Source organism: Atractosteus spatula, chromosome 28 (assembly GCF_055471065.1).
Source record: "Atractosteus spatula isolate fAtrSpa1 chromosome 28, fAtrSpa1.hap1, whole genome shotgun sequence".
Classification (NCBI taxonomy): domain Eukaryota; kingdom Metazoa; phylum Chordata; class Actinopteri; order Semionotiformes; family Lepisosteidae; genus Atractosteus; species Atractosteus spatula.
In genome coordinates this window covers 7,467,280-7,486,873 of record NC_142733.1, presented here as the reverse complement: position 1 = coordinate 7,486,873, position 19,594 = coordinate 7,467,280, and the positions used below count along the sequence as shown (strand labels likewise).

Here is a 19,594-nt window from a genome sequence, read left to right as displayed (position 1 = left end):
TATTTTTATTACATGGTGAGGAAGTGGTTAGTATTGCTGTCTCGCAGCACTAGGGCCTTGGGTTAAATTTCAGACCTGGGGTGCTGTCTGTGTGGAGTCTGTACGGTCTCTGTGTGCTGGTGTGAGTTTCCTCCCACAGCCCAAACACATACTGGTAGGTTAATTGGCTTCTTGGAAAAATCGGCACTGGTTTGAGTGGGTGTGAGTGTTTGTGTCTGTGTGGGCCCTGTGATAGACTGGCATCCCATCCACCTTGTACCCCGCCTGTTGCTTGCTGGGATAGGCCCCGGCGGAGTGGTTTGAAACTGGATGGATATCCTTTACTAGGCTAAACTAAAAATCTAGTTAGTTGAAAAATGCGTTTGAACAAACATCTCAAATAATTTAAGAGAGGTGAATACCTAGAATTCTTGGCAAAAAGGGTTATTCATATTAGATAGAAAAGAAAAATAGCCCTCAGATTAGAGATCTTATAGAATGTCACAAACAACAGGACTAATTCAATTTACCAATGCCAAGTCTGATTAATTTGAAGGAATACACAACAGAAATAATAAGGGCCCTTCAATAATTTAATTGTAGAGAGAAAATAAACTTGCCATATTGCTTTAAGATCTAGGCTTACATCCAGGCCTGCAGCAATCAAGACAGAAAGGCAGTTCTTCTTAAGGCATAAACAAATCCTTTTAGCAGGAGCACATTGAACAGCATTCAGGTGTTTGCTCTGTATGATCCCACCTTCTGTGGTTTCCCTGGAGATCAGGCTTTGTAAACTGTGTGTCTGTCTACCCACATTCCTCAGGCATGAGGTGATGATGAAGTTGGCAGCTGCCATGCCCTACAATTCTACAGGGCATACAGTAAATTGTAACAGCCAAAGGACCAGCTAGGGTAGTGACATGGGCCGCTTTAACCCCAGGAAAAGTATTTGGGGTGTGGAGAATAACTCAACTGTTGACAATTTCCTCTTATGTCACAGAAAGGACAACATGTCCACAACTGATTACATTTTCGAATTTGATTCGTTTTCTGAAAATCAAAGAAATCAAAGGCAGGAAATCGCGTATCCCTATTAAAAATGGCTTTAATCCAAACAGGAAATGAAGAAAAGAGATTCAATTTGTCAACACTTGTTCTGACATCTGGGTCGTTTGGAGAACAGCTTCTACCAGTGAAGCACAACCCAATATCAAGTTACGAGAGATCAACCCGAGCGGGCATCAGGAACATACTGAAGCACAGATGGCAGAATGGGGGATCGTGTTTCTTTACAATGGGTGTGAATTTAGACTTTCAGAAGTGAACAATACATTTACAACCCCCACCGCGAACAGAGATAATGATCTGAAGTAGAAGACATCCGCATTTTATTTTGTAGTTTGTAGGAAATATTTCCAATATTTTTCCAAATGCTTTTCTGTCCTTACACTTCAATTGCCGTTCCAAGAGGGCGACATCAGCTATGATTGTGAATCCAATTTTAAAAAAGCAGTGCGACAGGTTTTTGCAGAACAACAGCAGACTGATGTGAAAGGAAGTAATTGCAGAAAGAACCAGACTTAACACCCCAAAGCCTGAAAGTGAGGCAAGGCTTATAATGTACTGCTGCCATATTCCTGCAGTCCACCCTGTTTTGCTGCACTGAAGGAACAGCGGTAAAATGGAATCTCATTCATCTTAAACTGGGAAAATAAAAAAACCTAAAGAGCAGAAATGCAAATGTGGGGTGTCAAGGAAGGTGGATACAAGCCTTCAGACTACTTGTCACCTTTATATCAGCCTGTTAAAGCAAGGTTCCATTGAACAAGACTAGATTTTGAAGAAACCAGAAGCAATCAAAATACCCTGGGGGGAAAAAACTTTTTAAATGAGTTTATTTAATAAACATCCATGACAGTTTTATCAAAAATACACTTATATTGTTAAGACAGACCTATCCAATTCAATTCTACTCCATGTGAAGGTCAAGGCACTTCCTGAATTTTAACAATATGTAGCATGGACTTTTAAAATTCTGCATGCAACTGCATAGATGCTGGGGTGCACAGACCTAGAGATGAGCACAACCAGTAAAACACCCAGTTAATGCTAGCTTTAATCCACACGGCAGAGGTAATTTGTTATATATTCCTTGTGGCTTGGTAAAAATGTGGATGAAGCCTACAGAAGAGAAAACGAACACGAGACAATACTAGCTGACTTACTGAGGCACGCTGGCATGAAAGCTTGGTGGAGAATCTCATTGCGGGTACTCATGGTGTACTTTCTTGCTCGACGGCTACAGAGAAGCCCAGATAAAATCTGGAAAAGTGATCACCCCTGAAAAGCACAGAGCAGAGCTCTTTGCATCCAAAAATCAAGATTGAAGGGGGACCGTCCTGATTGACACACAGCAATGACCCTAAAGGCAACTGTAGCTGAAATAGCTCTTCTGCCACAGAAGCACATGAGGAGTTACAGGAGGCGGGGAGCCCATATGTAAAATCCCACCCTGGCCATTCTTCTCAGCTCGCCAGTTTGGCAGTGCTTGTCCGTCTCTCCTCCTCCTCCTCCTCAGAGGAAGATGGGCTGCTCCTGTCCTGTAAGCAGGCGGTAGGTTGAAGCGGGCATGGTCTTCAGGTGAATCTGGAAGGACACACATTTAAGAAAGGCAGAATTAAAGACTGGCCATGGAGTATGATTGCACAGGACTGTCAAAAACTCTCAGAACAGTTCTCATAAGAGAAGGTGCTTTGTAAATAGGATACATTAGTTCATAGTTTTTTATGAAGAAATTATTCAATTTAAATATGTCAATGTGATGTGGATAATAGCGCCCCCACCCCCCCTTAGTGGTATTTCTCTCCATGTACTGTCCAAAGAATCTCCTGAAGCAACAAGGCTCCAGTTACAGGATCTCAGGAAAGGCCTGGGTCCAATGGGAAACCAAGGACTATCTATTCAGTGCCAGCATCTTTTTGCTGTGGTCAAAAAAGACAACCAGATGAGAATTCATAACATTCATTTTTTTCATTTATTTTAACAAAGGTAAACCATATCTAAACACAGGGATAATTCGCTGTTATATGGACGACTGTGGGGGCATTTCAGAGCACAAACAACTCAGGATGAGACACTAACGCCATGCAATTTGAATTTAAATTACTTTTTAAACTTTAATACTTTAATAATTTTACCAAAATGAAATCTGTTCATAGTTTGTGATTACAAAGGTTACAACAACAAACACATTGCAAAGTCTATTTCATCACATATTATTAAATCAAAGTCCAAACTGTCCTCAATCGACCTCAGTAATTACCAAGTATGTGGAAGAAAAGCATCTGTTTCTTGTCTTTTCCCAAAGTCTAATATTAAACTCTTGTTTTTACACAGTTTCCAGACTTGATTTCAGCACTTATTTGGCAAAGAACTACAGTAGATCTGGAATATGGCGACAGAAAATGGGACACCTAGTGGTAAATGTGATGCTTTATCAGGGGGAATTTAAATTTTGATGTGCACACTCTAAATTGCGTATGCAGATTTCTTAAAGTTATCTAGGTAATTGTCAGCTTAAAGAAAGACTCCCAGGAGACATGCCAACGTGGAAAACTGCTGTAACAGCTGGAGAGTGAAAGTTTTCTGCTTAACAATTACATGGAAATGGGGTCTGTTACACCCATGCAACCTGAACAAAAGCAAATGACAGTGTTTTCACACGGGCAACACGCTACCCTGTTATCAGTGCAGGTGCTGCCAAGATTACTAATGTGCATTTAAATTTAATTGTGGGCAAAACACCACTGGATGTTTCTCACTTCATACAGGGGTTTACACTAGCAACCAATCTTGATTTGGCTTTGACAACCACTGTCGGCACCATTAAAACCTATTTGTGCAGCAGCAGTAACTGCGTCGCCTTTTGTGACAGGGAAGGTGTAGTTTCCGGGACTAGAAGGCTCTCAAGTGCACATACAGCTCTTAGGGGAGCCTTATGCACATCATAAGGCATCACTTATGCACACATGCCTCTATTTCCCCTGTGGAGCAGGACTGACACACCATAACGTGTGCACCTCTGGGTCTGCGGAGAACCCCAGTCTCGCTACTGGCCACGCTCACCTCCCCGACTGCGTGCGCCAGGATGTGGATGATCTTCTCGTGTGGCGTGGCCACCACGCTCTGCCCGTTGATCTCGATGATGCGGTGGCCCACCCGAATGCCCCCCCGCTCCGCGATGCCTCCCCGCATGAGACTGCAAATCTGCACAGCACAGAGAGGGAGGAAAGGAGGGGGTGGATGAATGAGGGGGAAATCTTACTTCTCACTTATTTTGATCATTTCCTGAGGTGCACGATACATTGGCTATCCAATTGGCTCAAGGTACGTTTTACAAGAATTCTAACTGAAGATCCACGAAAGGCTGAAAATATAATAGTAGGACCAAGTTAACAGATTACAATATTAGCCTTTGAAATCATGTGTTCCACTGATGATCTGGCATTTTCCAGATGGTTTTCAGTTAGCAATACCCAAGAACCTCTGAGAGTCACAGACAGACAAGTGTCGCAAAGCTGTAACAAAAACCACAGGAAGATCTTACAATCCCATCCTCCACACTGAAACCCAGCTGATACTTGGGATCTGGGCGCTTGATGATCGCCATGGTGACGGGGGGACAGTGGACGATGCTGAGCTTCACCTCCACCTGGTTCTTCAGATCCTTAAATGAGCGAAACAAAAATGATCTCGACTAAATATTTTCTCCAGTAACCAGTGATGACCTCTCAAACACATGGATCTTAGGAAGCTGTCCAACACGTATTAAAATAATCTCTACATCACCCTCTTCAACTGTATTTCCCAATATCAAAAATAAGCTGTAGTTTTCTAATTCAGGACTTCTGCAAACCAGGAGGATGTGTTTGTATATCTCAGATTTAATAGGTGCTCCTGACTTTATTAAATGTTACCAATTTAATATAATGGGGTGCATTTCCTCTTTGCAGAATAGGTGATCCGTTTCAAAATGGTCAGCACAGTGTGGGGTTTCTTTTTGTATTACTTTAACCATTAATTTTAGCCTTAAGAATTATGATATGCATCTGGACACTATTTCTTTCTTCCTAAATTCAGAATAGTCGATTCTTTTCTTGTTACACACTCACCAGAGTTACAACTGCCAGTTGGATGTTTTTCAGGATGCCCTACGCCCACACACAGTGGAGAATGAAAAGGGCCAGGCAGACTCCAAAGACCCTTTGAGTCACTTTGAGACACTCGTCTCTTACCATTTTTATTGCAACCCTCACCGACAGCACCACAGTCTGCCCTGAGCCAAGAGAGCTGGCCAGCTATTCCCACTTTACTCACAGCCAGCTGTGGGCTCCCGCTAAGGACACACAAGTGACTTGATCCAGGCTCGAACCCGCAGCACTCAGATCATAGACCCCAACCTGCTCTCAGACAGGAGCCTTTGTGAGTTGAGCCACTTGCTCGATCAAACAGTTCTTAAAAGTGACCTAGACTGTTCCATGCACGGGGAGGTTTAGTGAAAATTAAAAAACAACAGCAGCAGCATTAACAAACGTGCTGCAACAGCAAAGACTAATTATACAGCAGCAGTGAGATCTAGATCAGCGGTTTTGGTGGTAACGAGGGAAACTGCACTGCAGATCAAGGGTGGAGTGGCAGAAGCTGAGCTGGCACGATGAACAGAGCTGCATGTTGGACTGGTACTGTAGCCCTGGGACATGCAATGGCAAATTAACTCGAACACACCCACAAAACTCAGGTGATATATTGTAATATTATGTTGTCTGCTCTAAAATGTAATAAACAGATTGAACATAATCACGTTATAAAGCCCTCTGCACTTTTAAGAACCCACTCTTGCTTATTCACTCAGAATGAGGTTTTCCTCTTTCAAATCAACATGAGGCCATGGGGGTCTAAGTATACAATACAGAAATGCTTCTGTTTTTTACCCTCTTCACAAGATCTTTTCCCTTTTCGGTCTGAGTAAGAAAACAGTTTTCGATCTGAGTGAGCACCCCCCCCCCCCCCGGCTCACCCGAATGATACTGTGACAGGTGGCAGTGGGCAGGCCCACCAGGCTGGTGCCATTGACGGACATGATCCTGTCCCCGATGCTGAGCTCCCCACTGCGCTCCGCCGCCCCCCCGTGCAGGAGGTTGGCCACCACCGCCGTGGGCAGGATGGAACCCCAGCCCGACTCGACCACCGCCAGCCCCAAGATCTCCCCGCGTTCCTTTGTGATCACCACCTGGGGGAGGCAAGAGGCAGCCGTTCAGGATCAACAGATACAGACGCCTTCAAACCCCTCAACTGAAGCCGACTACACAAGCACTGATGTTAGTAGCTAGCAACTCAATACCAAATCCAATCACTATCATACACATGTAAGATCAGAGATAAGATCACTTTATTAGCCATATACAATTTTTTGCATTAGGAATTTGTCTTTTCACATACCCCAGCTTGCTCTCCATGAGACACACAGACAGGGAGAGAAGCCTGGGGTCAGAGCACAGGGTCAGCCATTTATACAGCACCCCTGGAGCAGTGGGGTGAAGGGCCTTGCTCAGGGGCCCAACGGAGTAGGATTCCTCTGCCGGCCGGGGGATTTGAACCGGTAACCTTCCAGTCACAGGTGCAGATCCTGAGCCACAGTGCCACCGCTCCATTTGCAGAAAGAATCATAAACACCTGAATGGTTAAAGTGTATAGGTACAGGTTAAAAACTGTTTCTTATACTCCATTTTGATTTAATTAATAAACTGTTAATTTAATTAACAACCTGTGGTTGTTCGATTGACAGATTTGCAGGGGCAGATCAGGGATGAAGATCGTGTACTTCAACACCTGACCACTATGGGAAAGTGACTGAGCTGGAGACCTGCTCTGGGACGGAACCGTGACGGAGCTGCAGTGTGCAGGGTAGTGTGCATGAAGGGCCAGGTACTCTCTGACCTCCCGGATGTTCTCGGAGCGGGAGAAGTGCACCAGGTCCCCGTTGTAGAGCTCCTGGGTGCCCAGGTAGTCGCTGTACTCGCTGGGCCGCAGCTCACTGGGCTTGATGCCATTGGCTTGCAGGAACTGCTGGTAGGCCACACCAAACGCCTGTCCAATCGCTTGAGCAATCAGGTGAGCCTGTGAGTGGAGTCAGAGAGACCCAAGAGAAGGCTGTTGAAAAGACTGGGCTTTAACACTTGGGAATTGTTACACCACATCTAGATCTGTTCTGTCTGAGATGACCTTCCTTCAGTGGCATGTTCAAGAACACAAAAAGATTTAAAATGGACTCTAGTTAAAAAAGAATGGTCCCATCCAACTGGAATGAAATGTTCTACACCCTGCAAAGTGGAGAAGAATTTTCACAAGTTGATGAAGTCCACGAGAAGCAGCCTGGCCAGACTCACATCCTCAGAGCAGAAGACATGGCAGATCATGCAGCACTTCTTTTTGTGGCCTGAACTACTCCCCGCCCCCTCTCCGGTCTCACGGCGGGGAGCCGACTTCCTGCGGGCCATCAGGACCACGATGTTGCCAATATCAGCAATGTAGGAGATCAGCTGCAGAGAGTGATCCATCATGGCTTCCTGTGGAGATGGGTGGACAGAAAGATAAGAGATGGCATTTACATAAACAGCCATCTCCTGGAGCAATCGATTAAAACCCAAAGAGGATCGTCAGTGCTAGTATTTGAATTAGCATGTCTCTGCCTCTCATTGCGCCAGTGCTTGTGAAACCAACTACAGGAATCAAAGCGCTGGGAATGGTGTTGCAGTGGTTGCTCAGCTCTCAGCAGCAGTGACGCCAGCATACATCAACTTGGGCTGGGACAGACAGCTTTTCACTGGGGGCTGGGGGTTCTGTAAATATATTTGAGATTTGGGAATGGTGGTGGTGGTGGTGGTGGGTCTTCTCGTCATAAGAACATAATTAGACACAAACAAACAGGAGGCCATTCAGCCCATCCATTCTTGTAGTTAGTAGTTAAATGGTCTAAGTGTCTCATCCAGCTGTTTCCTGAAGGAAGCCAAAGCTTGGGCTTCGACAACACAGCCTTCTCGGTATAGAAGGGCCTCCTATTCTTGGTTTTAAATATACCTCCACATACTTTCCACTTGTACTCTCTGGTTTGTACTTCACTTTTTCTTTTGGAAAATGAGGGATGTCTTCCTGATTTCTGTGGGGCTTCTCCTGGTAGCTTTGCTCTTTGTTCACTGCTGCCTCCTTGTGCCTCTCCTGGTCCACATGTCTATGAGTATCTCTTAGCAGGGAGCCAAGCAACCCGTAGGATCCCAATGTTACAACCCAGCACTTTTGTAAGCAATGTCCCACAAACAGGGAAGCAGAGGCAGAAATGTGCCTGAATGCGTCAGTGAAGGAATTCAGGGGTTTTCAACAACAGACCACACACCTGGTTGCCTGCGCTCAGCACTTTGATCCTCTGGGTGGAGATGAAGAGATCAACCTCCGTCATGGGCTGGGACTCTCCCTCCGGAGCCTGCAATTTACAGAGTACAAATCAGTTTTGTGCATTACCAGCACATTCAGAATCTCCACTAGGAAGATTTAATTACCTTAAAATCCTCAAAACACATGCTCAAAAGAACCATAATTAGTTCAGGAATTATGTTTTGATCATGCCACATTGCCAATGAAGGATAGAGAACAATGTTAACGGTTTGTAAATACTTGTAGTAATAGGGAATGAAATCAGTAACAATTCTAAGTAAATAATGAAGATCCAGAGTCATCTGGAACAGCAGTGGCTAAGGAAGGGAAAAGATTTTGTAATGGAAGTTTGGTATTGCAGTTTGAGACCCAAATGATGCAGGTGGAAGGAGAGTTCCTGCAGGATGGGTATCTGCTCTGTTAGTCGACTTGTCAGTGTTACAGATAGGGGACAGGCTGGGAGCTTGGGGTGGTGCAGGAGCAAAAGAAGGGGTTTAGGGCTTCAAAAATGAGGACTGTGGGAGTTTAGCTAAGAAGTTTATACTGTAGTTAAACATGATGTAGGATGAGAACTGGTCTGTTGAGAGCTGGGTCTAGAGTCTCAAAAAAGCTGCTATTACTGTTTTTCTTGCCATGATAACTGGTTTTTATCTATAGAAAAACCCTATTTATTTGTCTGAAAGCGGCTGCAGTCCTGTGTTGATTGGGAGGCCAGGCCAGGGTGCATCTCTCAAAACGTTTTTTTTTTTAGTTAAGGGCAAAGACTCATGATGTGAATGAGGAGTCCTTGCAGTTCTGCAACCTGAACGTCCTGTTGGCATGTTCGACACTTCATCAAGGCACTTCTGTATAAATAGCTCCTTTTTGTTTAAAATCTTGAGGATGCCTTCATTTGCAAAAAGGCTGGCTGCTCCATGAAATGGAACAGAAGTCTGTTACTAGACCACTGCCGAAGTACAGGGCTGGTAGAGTTAAGCTGGTGCCCAGGCTGTGCTGGGTATGGCTGGAACTGACCTTGATTCTGTCCACAGCCTCCTGCGCCTGTGTCATGCGCGCACTGGTAGAGGGGTTCTTATCTGACATCATCTGGGTGGAGCCCAGATACTTCGCCCCAAAAATCACCCCATCCAGGAGGTCCTCCGGGTCACAAGGGCCAGGCACTGCTCACACAGAGACAGACATTCATACGCTTGGGAAAGCAGGTGTACACATATGACAACAGATGAACAATATAAAGGCACAAACAAACTGACAAAAAAGCCAACCATATTAGAAAACATAAATAAAAATACAGACATGGGCTCTTATTGAGCAAATCATTGATGTGCATAAACGCTTGTGATTTCAGAGATAAAGATCACAGCCACTGAAACATGTTACCAGTTACCCTCTCTCCATAAGGGATCTGGAGAAGAAAAGTAAAGGTAACCAACTGCACGAGTTAAAGACTCCCTGGCTTACCATCTTTATAGGCTGGATAGCTCTGGCTATTCTGAAACAAAACAAGTTGGAGAGAATGCAGTGTTAGAAAAAAAAACTGAAATACATTCGGTCAATTTTTCCAACTTAAAGGCTTTTGAGAATAGAAATAAGTCAAAAGGAAACAAGAATGCAAAGCTGATTTAGTCTGTTACAAAACCTGTTGACTGACGTCTAGCCACACGTGAAACTACATATAGATACCAAAACAACTCTGTTAGAGTTTAGATGGCACAAGCTACCAAGATAAGGTTGGAAATATAAAATGGACAAGAAGCAAAAAAAATAGCTTGGTTTAAGTGGGTCTAAATGGACTGAAAAGGCATTCAGGCATAACTCAAGGGATGGGTATTTTGAAGTCGTTTCCGAACCTGTCGATCTAATCTGGTTGTCTACAGCATGCAGAGGTTTAGCTGAAATGAAGTGGGCAAGATCAGGGGACGCTCCTTACATCACTGCTGTCAGAGGGCGTCAGCTCTTCCTCCGGAGGGGCCCTGCCAGGCGTCTTCAGCCACACGGGCTCTGGGACCTCGTCCAGAGGGGAGAGGGCGTCTTCCCTGCTCGCTTCTGGCCTGTGGCCTAAGTGGTCCCAGAGGCACTCTCCTTTCTCCTCGCTGTATGTGACCAAGACCTCGGAGTCCCTGTCTGTGCCCCCGGGCGTGCACTCCGCATCGTCTGTCCTCGCCACCGGCCCCTCCTCCCCCTCGCAATCGAGGAGGCTCAGCAGGTCTCTCTGGTTCACCTCGGAGAACAGCAGGCCCGCGCCCCTCTCATTCCAAGTCGCCCCCAAGCCCGGATTCAGTGAGCCGGGCGGGATGGCATCGCCCACTGTTTCCCTGGGCTCTGGAGAGCTGACGAGAGGGTGTGGGAGGTCAGCGCAAATTCCAGTCGACTCTGGGAAAGACGCCTCCGTGTCTAATGTCTGAAGCCGGGCAAGTAGCACCTGGATCCGAGTGTGGTCTTCATCTTCCTGCCGGCACTCCCCACTTCCACCTTCCTCCTCCTCCTCCTCCACCAGCTGTTCACTCCCAATGGGCCCGGCTTGGCAGTCTGCTGTGCAGCTCAGCTCTGAAGCACAGCAGCGAGGGCTGGGAGGCAGCCCCAGCTCACCCAGGGCCTCCTGAGCGGCGTCCACATCGGGCGGCGGTGAGCTGCCCTCGTCCGCGTCCGCATCCGCCACGGCACAGCCCTCGCTGGAGGAGTCCGAGCGCCAGTCCAGCGGGGGGGGCTCGATCAAGCTGAAGGAGTCCAGGTCGTCTAGCAGGGGGCTTGCACGTTCGCTTGGGAGCAGAGACACTTCCTCCTGGGTCAACACCGTCTCCCCAATCGCTTGCCATTCCAGGGACCGGCTGGTGCCCTCCCCCTCGGCTCTCAAGAAGGGCTCATCCAAATCGGCCATGGAGGAGGGAGGGGGGGTCTACCTTCACACTCTCCCACCGTGCCTGAGCGAGGGGCTGGCGCGGCACCAGCTGAAAGCCCCTCCTTTCGAAAAACAGGCGAGGGATTCGCGCCTTGGGCAGCAGCCTGTGTCAGAACAATCAACACTCTGCTTCATCCAGACATCAGAGATGTGTGGAACCAGCACCTGACTTGTCCAGCGACTAATTTGTCCCACCGAATATTGACATGAGGAAGCCTGGAAAAAAACAGCAACATGCAAAACTGTTACGTCGACGGGAATGATGGTCACTTAAAATTAGAACTAATTAAATGATTTATCCGCAGCAGAAACTTTACTTCATGAGGGTTAATTAAATTGCAGCTTGTCCTCTTACATGCCATCATAAGGACCTCTGACAGGTAACACGTGTCCTGTGTGGTGAGCCTACATTGACCAATCTCTGGTTAACATGATCATTACACCTGCTGTGTATTATAGAGGTCCTGGGATTTGTGAATATTTATGTTTCATCCTAAAGTGACAGCGTAATAAAGTTAAGTAACTTGGTCTCCTTTAGAAACCAGGGTGCTGTGAGTACTCACATCTATTTAAGATTAAAAAGCACTTTTAAGGATTTGCATGTTAGTGTTTTTTTTTTTAGTCACAGCAAATACAGATTATTTCCAAATACAGGTAGTTCCCTGTTTCCAAATTCAAAACTGGGTTTATCCTATTCAAGGTCAAATATCAGCATAATTTTAAATGAGTAAAATAAAAATACCCAACCTGGAGTACACATTAAAAAAAGAGCATCCGTTAAGACAATCTTGATTAAATCAAAATAAGCACCTACAAGAATTATCTTTCAAGAAACTGTAATTATACGGTGGTATAATTGGGCAGTACAGCACTCCGTTATATACTAAATGTCCAGTTACGCCAAACAAATGGACACAACAGTGCACAAGACAATATGATTTCTAAATAGTGAGTTAATACTCCTGTCTAAAAACACGCTGTCAACGCTTAAGTGAAAAACAATTTTGAAATCCGCAGACTTGTAGTTTGCATGAGAGGAAACTTAAGACATCCGTTAAATAAAAACAAAAACGACAAGCTGCATATAACTCAGCACACAAAAAATAGATTTGATTTTCCCCCCAAACGTGGAAACGTCCCATCTAGACTCGACAGCTTGCGATCAGTTATTAAAAACATAATTCATAATGAATACCTCGGTTTTCTATTGTCACTCTTAAGAGACGTTGCGAAAACGATTTTACAATATCTCGCGTAGCAGAGGAATGTTAAATCTTACCGCTTATTTGACTTTACAATCGGAACATTCAAACTTTCTTGCACTCTGTACACTTTGCACTTTAAACTCCACAGATGAAAAGTTGACGTGTTTAGTAATAAACTAAGCGTTTCAATGCCGACTGTATGTTTTCAAATGGCATTACAAGCGTTATTATCCCCCACTAACACGCCAGCTGCCACATATTACAACACCATCAAGTTCACGTTACAGGTCGATACGTGTTGAGAACAAAGTGAAACATTATGACAAATCCCGCAAACTATGCTATGTGTATGACGTGTATGATCGATAAATTCCACTCGGATTTGAAGCCTTCTTTGGACACGCAAGACCACGCGCGCATGCGCGACAGCACGACTCCAGGCATGCTCAATCTAATACCAAATCATCCAACTTTTAATTGTACCCATTACTTACACTTCACATATACAGTACTTACCCCACTATATTATAAATACATAACAGATATACTGTATGGCCGCTTCGCATTGTAATGCGACACTTTATTTCGAATAGAGTTTAGATATCCTTTAACAAGATCTTCGAAGTTTCACATTTTAACCAACGTTTAACATAGGCTATTAGGATACCTTAATTCTCGACAAAAATTAGATGTTCGCACTAAGTGACTATTACAGCGTTACGATTAAAAAGTATGTAGAATTACTGTTTAAATACTACTGGTCTGTAGAATTTCAACAGAGACAGTTTTTAATTATATATGATATATTAAACGCGCCATAAACTGTTAAGTCGGGTATAGCGTTTAGGTTTTTTAAATGATACTTGGTAAAGCGATGACAGTAGCCTCAGCAGAGATCATCCAGAATTACGTGTGACTTGGAAATCGTGTCTGCTTTCACAAATCCCAGTGTTTCTCTTTAGGTTTCCTTCCAGACGAGCCTAATGACCTAATTGGAGATTTAATTGAACTATTAACTTGGGTGTAATTTTTGGCAAGTGTTTGTTTCAGCTCAAACCTTTTAAGAGTTTAATATATTTATGAAATGCAACAAAACAGTTAAAACACAACACCCAACATGTTTTAGAGCTGAAAACTGTTCAAATTAATCCTGTTATTACCGGGTCAATGAAGGGTTCAATTTCATTATAGAGTTTAGCTGGGAAAAAATCCAGGAGGTAGGGCCTCTAGGACCAAGATGGGAACCTTTGCTCTAGACTACCAATACCGAGTTTACAGATGAGAACTGGTCATCAGTACTCAGATACCAATGTACTGCACATTTGCAGATGAAATCAAACTCAATGCAAATTCCTTATCAATAGTCAAAGTCTATATTGTGATTAAAATGGCACTATTTAAAAAAAAAGCATTTCAAAAACAGAAATCTCTTAAATTACTGTGCATTTTATTATTTTAGGGTGTCTCATTTTTAAAATGTCAAGAAAGGCAGTTGACTAATATGAGGTCTGAGTTATAAAAAACAGATGTCTAGTAAAGGCTTACAATTAAAAAAATAATAATTCAACCGGTCATTAAAACATTAACATCTACAGATTAACATTATAATTTGTCAAATTATTTTAAAGCAATTTTTCTTCCCGTTTCAAATTTTAATAGGTTGACTGAGACACAACTAAGACCAATCTTTAAGACACCGGTTCTTCAACAGACTTACAGTAATCTTTGGTCCTCTTGTGTTAATTGAAGCCAGTATTATTTGCAATAATCATTTCCTGACAGTAATTCAAATTACATAAAACAGCTTTCAGTAATATGTTAGGAGTCGTTTTGGCTGGTCTGTCAAATCATTCATAGTCCATGAATCACAAGTACCCTCTAGAGATGAAGGGCTGTAATAACTCCTTGAGAGTTACAACAAAGCAAAAAAATAAAGGAGATACAATCCATTAATCTGGTGCCATTTACGGTCCTTCAGAAAAAGATAATATATACCCATGCAATAGCTAATATAACTTTAGCCTTAAAAGATCACATTCTCAGCTCCTTCCATCCCTTGAGAGAAATGCAAGCTGAGCCTTTCTACTTCACGCACACGAGAAATCACAGCTCAGACGCCAGCTCCTCCTTCGCCAGTCCACATCTGATGAAAGCCAATCAAGGAAGAGGTAGTGCCCATGAGGCCCACCAGCCAATCGGGGAAACATCCAGCCCACAGGAATCCTGGTGGCATCCAGTGGATGGCGTTGGTCAAATCTGCCATGCTGCTGATCACAGTGAGCACTTCTGACCGTAACTGACGCTGGATCTCGGAGCCACGCTGGACACCTGGCTCACTGAGAAACAGAGATGCTAGCGTTAATGGAGTCAAGTGTATGTGCCGCATTCTTTCATGTCATTGCCCGCTTGTTAAATATTTCATTTTGAGGTGTCTTCACTGCTTAGAACACTTTCTAATATAAATATCAGTTCTAGGAAAAAGTGTTTCTGTAAGGGCTTTAAAAAACTGTTAGGATCCCACTGATGTGGTACTGTACACCACAGCCCTGTGCAAAAATGGGAGATTTCCACTCCTCGTTTCTGCAGCCAGAAGAATAACCGTGGAGTGCAAGGTTTAGGATGCATCGTGGACATAGGGCAATTCATTGTCACTCATGAGCACACTACAAAGCTCAAGCACATCTTCCACAGCTGAATACGCCCCTGCTGCTCCCATTTCCAAGATCCCATTCACACCTGCTCTCCCTCAGTCTGCTCCTCTCACTTTTCTTCATCTTCCTTTTAAGCAACAAGAGGACTCGCAGAGACCTGCAAGAGATCAAGCCGTTCTCTGTAAGCGCATGCCGGGTGCTAAATTCACACCAACTCCCTCACGAAGGTAAAAAAAAACAGGTTTAGCAAAGTCCATGAGACGAAAACTTTAAATAGGTTCAAAAATTGGCATTCCAGATGTTCATGCTTTAACCTCCGACCACACAGAGCAGTCATGGCTGATTCCCAGTCTTACCGGAGGATTCCCAGCAGCAGGGAAATGCCCCACAGGGCAGTGCTCAGCGTCCACCACTTGTCAGACTTGGTGCAGATGAGCTCAGCGTCAGCGGCCCAGGCGATGTGCTCGCAGGGGTAGTACAGCTGGTCAGCCACGTTACTGAGCACAGACATCCACCGCAGCACAGGGTCCTCTTCCTACGAGGACAGAGGTTCTTATTTCCCCCTGACAAACCACCCACTCCATTGGAAATCAACATGAGAAGATAAGATCAGATCACTTTATTAGCCCTATACAATTTCTTGCATTAGGAATTTGTCTTTTCACATTCCCCAGCTTACTCTCCATGAGACATACAGTACAGACAGGGAGAGAAGCTTTAGGTCAGAGTGCAGGGTCAGCCATTTATACGGCGCCCCTGGAGCAGCTGGGGTTAAGGGCCTTGCTCAGGGGCCCAACGGAGTAGGATTCCTCTGCCGGCCGCAGGATATGAACCAGCAACCTTCCAGCCACAGGTGCAGATCCATAGCCACAGAGCCACTGCACCGCCCATGATGGGCTGTTTCCAACAGTTCATTATTAAGGCACGGAGAGTTTTTTATGAAGAACTTTTCAGTCCTAGCTGATGGTGTTTTTATCAGCCTGTGTTACTTTTATTTTCTTGGTGTAGGCTATACACCAACTGCATTTGCTTCCAACTGTATTCTGCTGCTTGTTAACATACTGCACATGCTCCGTTTAAGGTGTCTGTTGCTGTTTCTGCAAATTTGTAGTTTAAAGGGCCCTCTCTGCCTTACCCAACGTCAAGCTGGATCCAGTCTAGTTTCCAAAAAACACTCCTTTTAAATGACAGTCCTTGCCAGGCTGAGCATTGTTGGCAAGATCTGCGCCTGTCTTCATCTAGGCAAAACGACATCCACCATCTGCAGTTCAACATTGCAGCAGAGCAAAAATAGAGGAGAAGAGGTGGCCTGGAGACTGATTGATGGCAAACATGTGCTGTTTTTGTCTTGCTGAAGCCTAGATTGGGAGTACTGACAGGGATGCAGAAGAAAGTGCTTACTCTTTAAGAGTATTTCGTTTCACATTACTCTGACTTATCTGTGCAAAACAGCTTCCCAGAGCCTTAAATTTAAACCAAGCATTTTAAGACAAGGGTGGCGAATCTGCATGTGCACTCAGTCCAGGTGCAATGTCTGGTGATCTTATTGCAATGTGAGAAAAAAGTGTAGAGAACTTTGCTTTGTAAAACTGGAAAATATTGGGTAATGCATGCAAATACCAATGTATTTTACAAAGGGCAGCACAGTGGCACTATGGTTAGCACTGGGCCCTGGGTTCAATTCTGGACCTGGAGTGCTATGTGCCGAGAGGTGGTAAGTTCTTTTTGTATTCGCATGGGTTTCCTCTGGGTGCTTTTACATAGAGAAAATAACAGTATAGACAAGAGATGGCATATCATTCACTGAACGTTTCTTCCAACATGAGTAAATAAGTAAGTGAAAACCACACATCATTTTCAGCGAATGCAGGTCAAAACCTTTTTGACCCCTGCCCTATCCAACACTCTAAAAAACAAAACATAAGACTGAATTTTTTTAATGCTCGTTCGGGGGGTGGGGGGTGCTAGCTCCAACCCAACGTCTGTGCTGAGATTGTAAATAAAATGACTTAATGTGCGGGCAACGCCGGAGGTCAGAAGGGAGCTCGGCGATTACCCGCGTCCCGAGTCCGTAGCTCCTGGAGTAGGAGAGCATGGAGAGATCATCGAACAGCCTCAGCACGGTGCGGCAGCGGCTGAGCTGAGCTGAGAACAGCAACAGGCTCTTCCCCAGCCTGGACTGTCCTGTCGTCTTCTGGGCAAGGGCACCCCCGACCAGCTGGGAGCCATAACACAGTGTCCGGACCTGGACAAACACAAGAACAGCCCTGTTTTGGGGGCGTCTTGAATAGGCGCGTGGATAACTGGGCCACCGTATAAACCTGTTTGATGTCAACCATAAAGAATTAAACGGTTGAATTTAAAATAAAAAAAGCACTATAAGGTATAATATGCCATTTCTAATCTCTACACATTCTGACGCAGATGTTATGTCTCTGGAAAATGAAAACACTAAGTTTCCCCTTAACCTGTTGATCGCAGCATTTCAGTTGCATGAGCTGCAGTGCATTGTATAAGGGTAACACAGGACACGATCTTGTTTCAATACTCTGTTGTCAACAATTATATATGTATATGTTACTTATCCTTATCCAAGATTATTTTTCTACTTAAACGAAAGTAACCGGAGTGACACTTTCAACATTAGTTCAAGGTACACGGGATTAGTTACAGAACATCCTGCGGTTAAACCTTAACTAGTTAATATCGTTACACACTGTGGCCTCGAACGTCATCTACTGTAAAAACAACCCGGCAGAATCGAAGCTATGGTGCAAAAAGGGACATTTTTGAAAGGTGCATTATTGATAGTAACAATGAAACAACGAGTTCACTGAACAAAATTTAAGACAGTGGAATGATTTTTTTCGTATTCGAATAGTTGTAAATTGTTACACTCATGTTGTGTAATAGGTCTGACAACGTGTTTTTTTTAAATCTCGGCGAGAAAGCGAGCGCCACATGTAAAAGTGTTTATCTTGTCAGCTAGCAGACTGATAAATCTCCTAGGCTTTTGTTTTGAAACAATACATAACACTTACCACTTTGTCTCTTCCTCTGTACGACTCTAGAACGTGTACTAAGCTTTCCAGCGAGCACTGCATGTTTACCTTGAGTCCGGTGCTTGAGTAATCTTGACACAGATTACTCTATCCCAGTCAGTTTTTTAAAATGCTAAATGAAAAAATATATATATCAACTCCGCTTTATAGACAACATACCGGTACAGAGCTGGAAGAACGCGCTTCGCGCTCTTCTTATTTAGTCGTTATGAATTTCTTTTTAAACCAAAACACCAAATAAAACGTGAACAAAACAACAGCGATCAATGCAATCAAAGAGCCAGGACATGTATCGGACTTTACACAACACCTCCACATTAGCTCAACCAGGAAGTGTTTGATCCTTGTAGGGCGGAACGAAAAGAGAACGCACCAATCATATCCAGAAAAGCAATGACTGACAGCATTCTGTGCCAATAGTTTGCAAGCGTGGGAGGCCAGGGAGGGGGGAAATAATACGATTTAAACGTACAAACAGCAGCGAACGTATTTACTTATATAAATGCGTGCGATTGATATTCATTCGTTAAACAACATAAATACCTTTAAGGTTACAGATTTAGAAGCGTGGCATGTTTAAAAATCAAATGTAATTAGTGGTATACTCTAAAGGTGAAAATGTCATGTTAATTAATTGTGTCCAAAAGGCCTATGGACTTTTTATACAGCTACTTGTATTTTTGTAACCTCAGAAAGGTAGAAATGTTGTTGAGTAAGGCCTAAGGGAGATCTATCAGCGATGACTCCATATACTTTATTGAAAAAATGACAAATAGTGACAGTGACAAAGACAACCACATCAGGCTTTTGCATGGAAAATGCAGAAAACACATTCAAATCAAGATCAAATTACACAAACAATATAGTACACATACCAGCTAACAACATTGCGCCAATTTTGCATTAATATACAGAGAGTACATCACCTTTCTTTTAAACAATTGACCTACACTATCTGAAGCAATTGACAATTACAATACCTAAAGACAAGAAATAGAATTAAACCCTTCCCTGACATTATTCATGTAAGTGACAAAGTCTATAACAACTTAACCACTGCATGTGACTAACAAAAGCTTTCTGTTGTGTATGAGAGCAGTGACAGTATCTTAACTAGATAAACCAATGTTCGTAGAGTAATTATGAATTAGGCAGAGCTCCCAGGTCTGCCGTAGTTGTGTAGGGGCTCTCTGAACAGCAGAGAGATCTCAGGCCCTCTAGTGATATACCACACTACAGAATCCCCAGGGAGAGAATTAAGGTCAGGTCAGTGACTCTGGGGTCCTATAAATAGCATAGGGGTTCCTGTCA

The 19,594-nt window shown here is 43.9% G+C and overlaps 2 protein-coding genes across 4 annotated transcripts; both read right to left on the bottom strand.

The window, feature by feature from the left end:
• Window positions 1-1,857: 1,857 nt before the first annotated feature.
• LOC148813927 (amyloid-beta A4 precursor protein-binding family A member 3) lies at window positions 1,858-12,930 on the bottom strand. Its single transcript, XM_088907582.1, has 11 exons — window positions 12,645-12,930; window positions 10,397-11,581; window positions 9,928-9,958; window positions 9,481-9,626; window positions 8,429-8,515; window positions 7,425-7,604; window positions 6,976-7,155; window positions 6,056-6,268; window positions 4,586-4,705; window positions 4,105-4,245; window positions 1,858-2,625 (listed from the first exon to the last, which is right to left on the bottom strand). The coding sequence occupies exons 2-11, from the start codon at window positions 11,342-11,344 to the stop codon at window positions 2,554-2,556; spliced, it is 2,118 nt and encodes a 705-aa protein (XP_088763708.1). The 5' UTR covers window positions 11,345-11,581; window positions 12,645-12,930; the 3' UTR covers window positions 1,858-2,553.
• On the bottom strand, window positions 11,474-18,632 carry pex11g (peroxisomal biogenesis factor 11 gamma). Of its 3 annotated transcripts, XM_088907585.1 has the most exons (6): window positions 18,263-18,622; window positions 17,278-17,466; window positions 15,578-15,756; window positions 15,307-15,378; window positions 14,666-14,906; window positions 11,474-11,581 (listed from the first exon to the last, which is right to left on the bottom strand). In XM_088907585.1, exons 1-5 carry the CDS (start codon window positions 18,323-18,325, stop codon window positions 14,681-14,683), a joined length of 729 nt encoding a protein of 242 aa, XP_088763711.1. In that variant the 5' UTR covers window positions 18,326-18,622; the 3' UTR covers window positions 11,474-11,581; window positions 14,666-14,680. The 3 variants fall into 3 exon arrangements, with proteins under 3 accessions (XP_088763711.1, XP_088763709.1, XP_088763712.1); XM_088907583.1 differs by lacking the exon at window positions 11,474-11,581 and having other exon boundaries at window positions 13,998-14,906; window positions 18,263-18,632; XM_088907586.1 differs by lacking the exons at window positions 11,474-11,581; window positions 15,307-15,378 and having other exon boundaries at window positions 13,998-14,906; window positions 18,263-18,619.
• Between the last annotated feature and the right edge of the window lie 962 nt (window positions 18,633-19,594).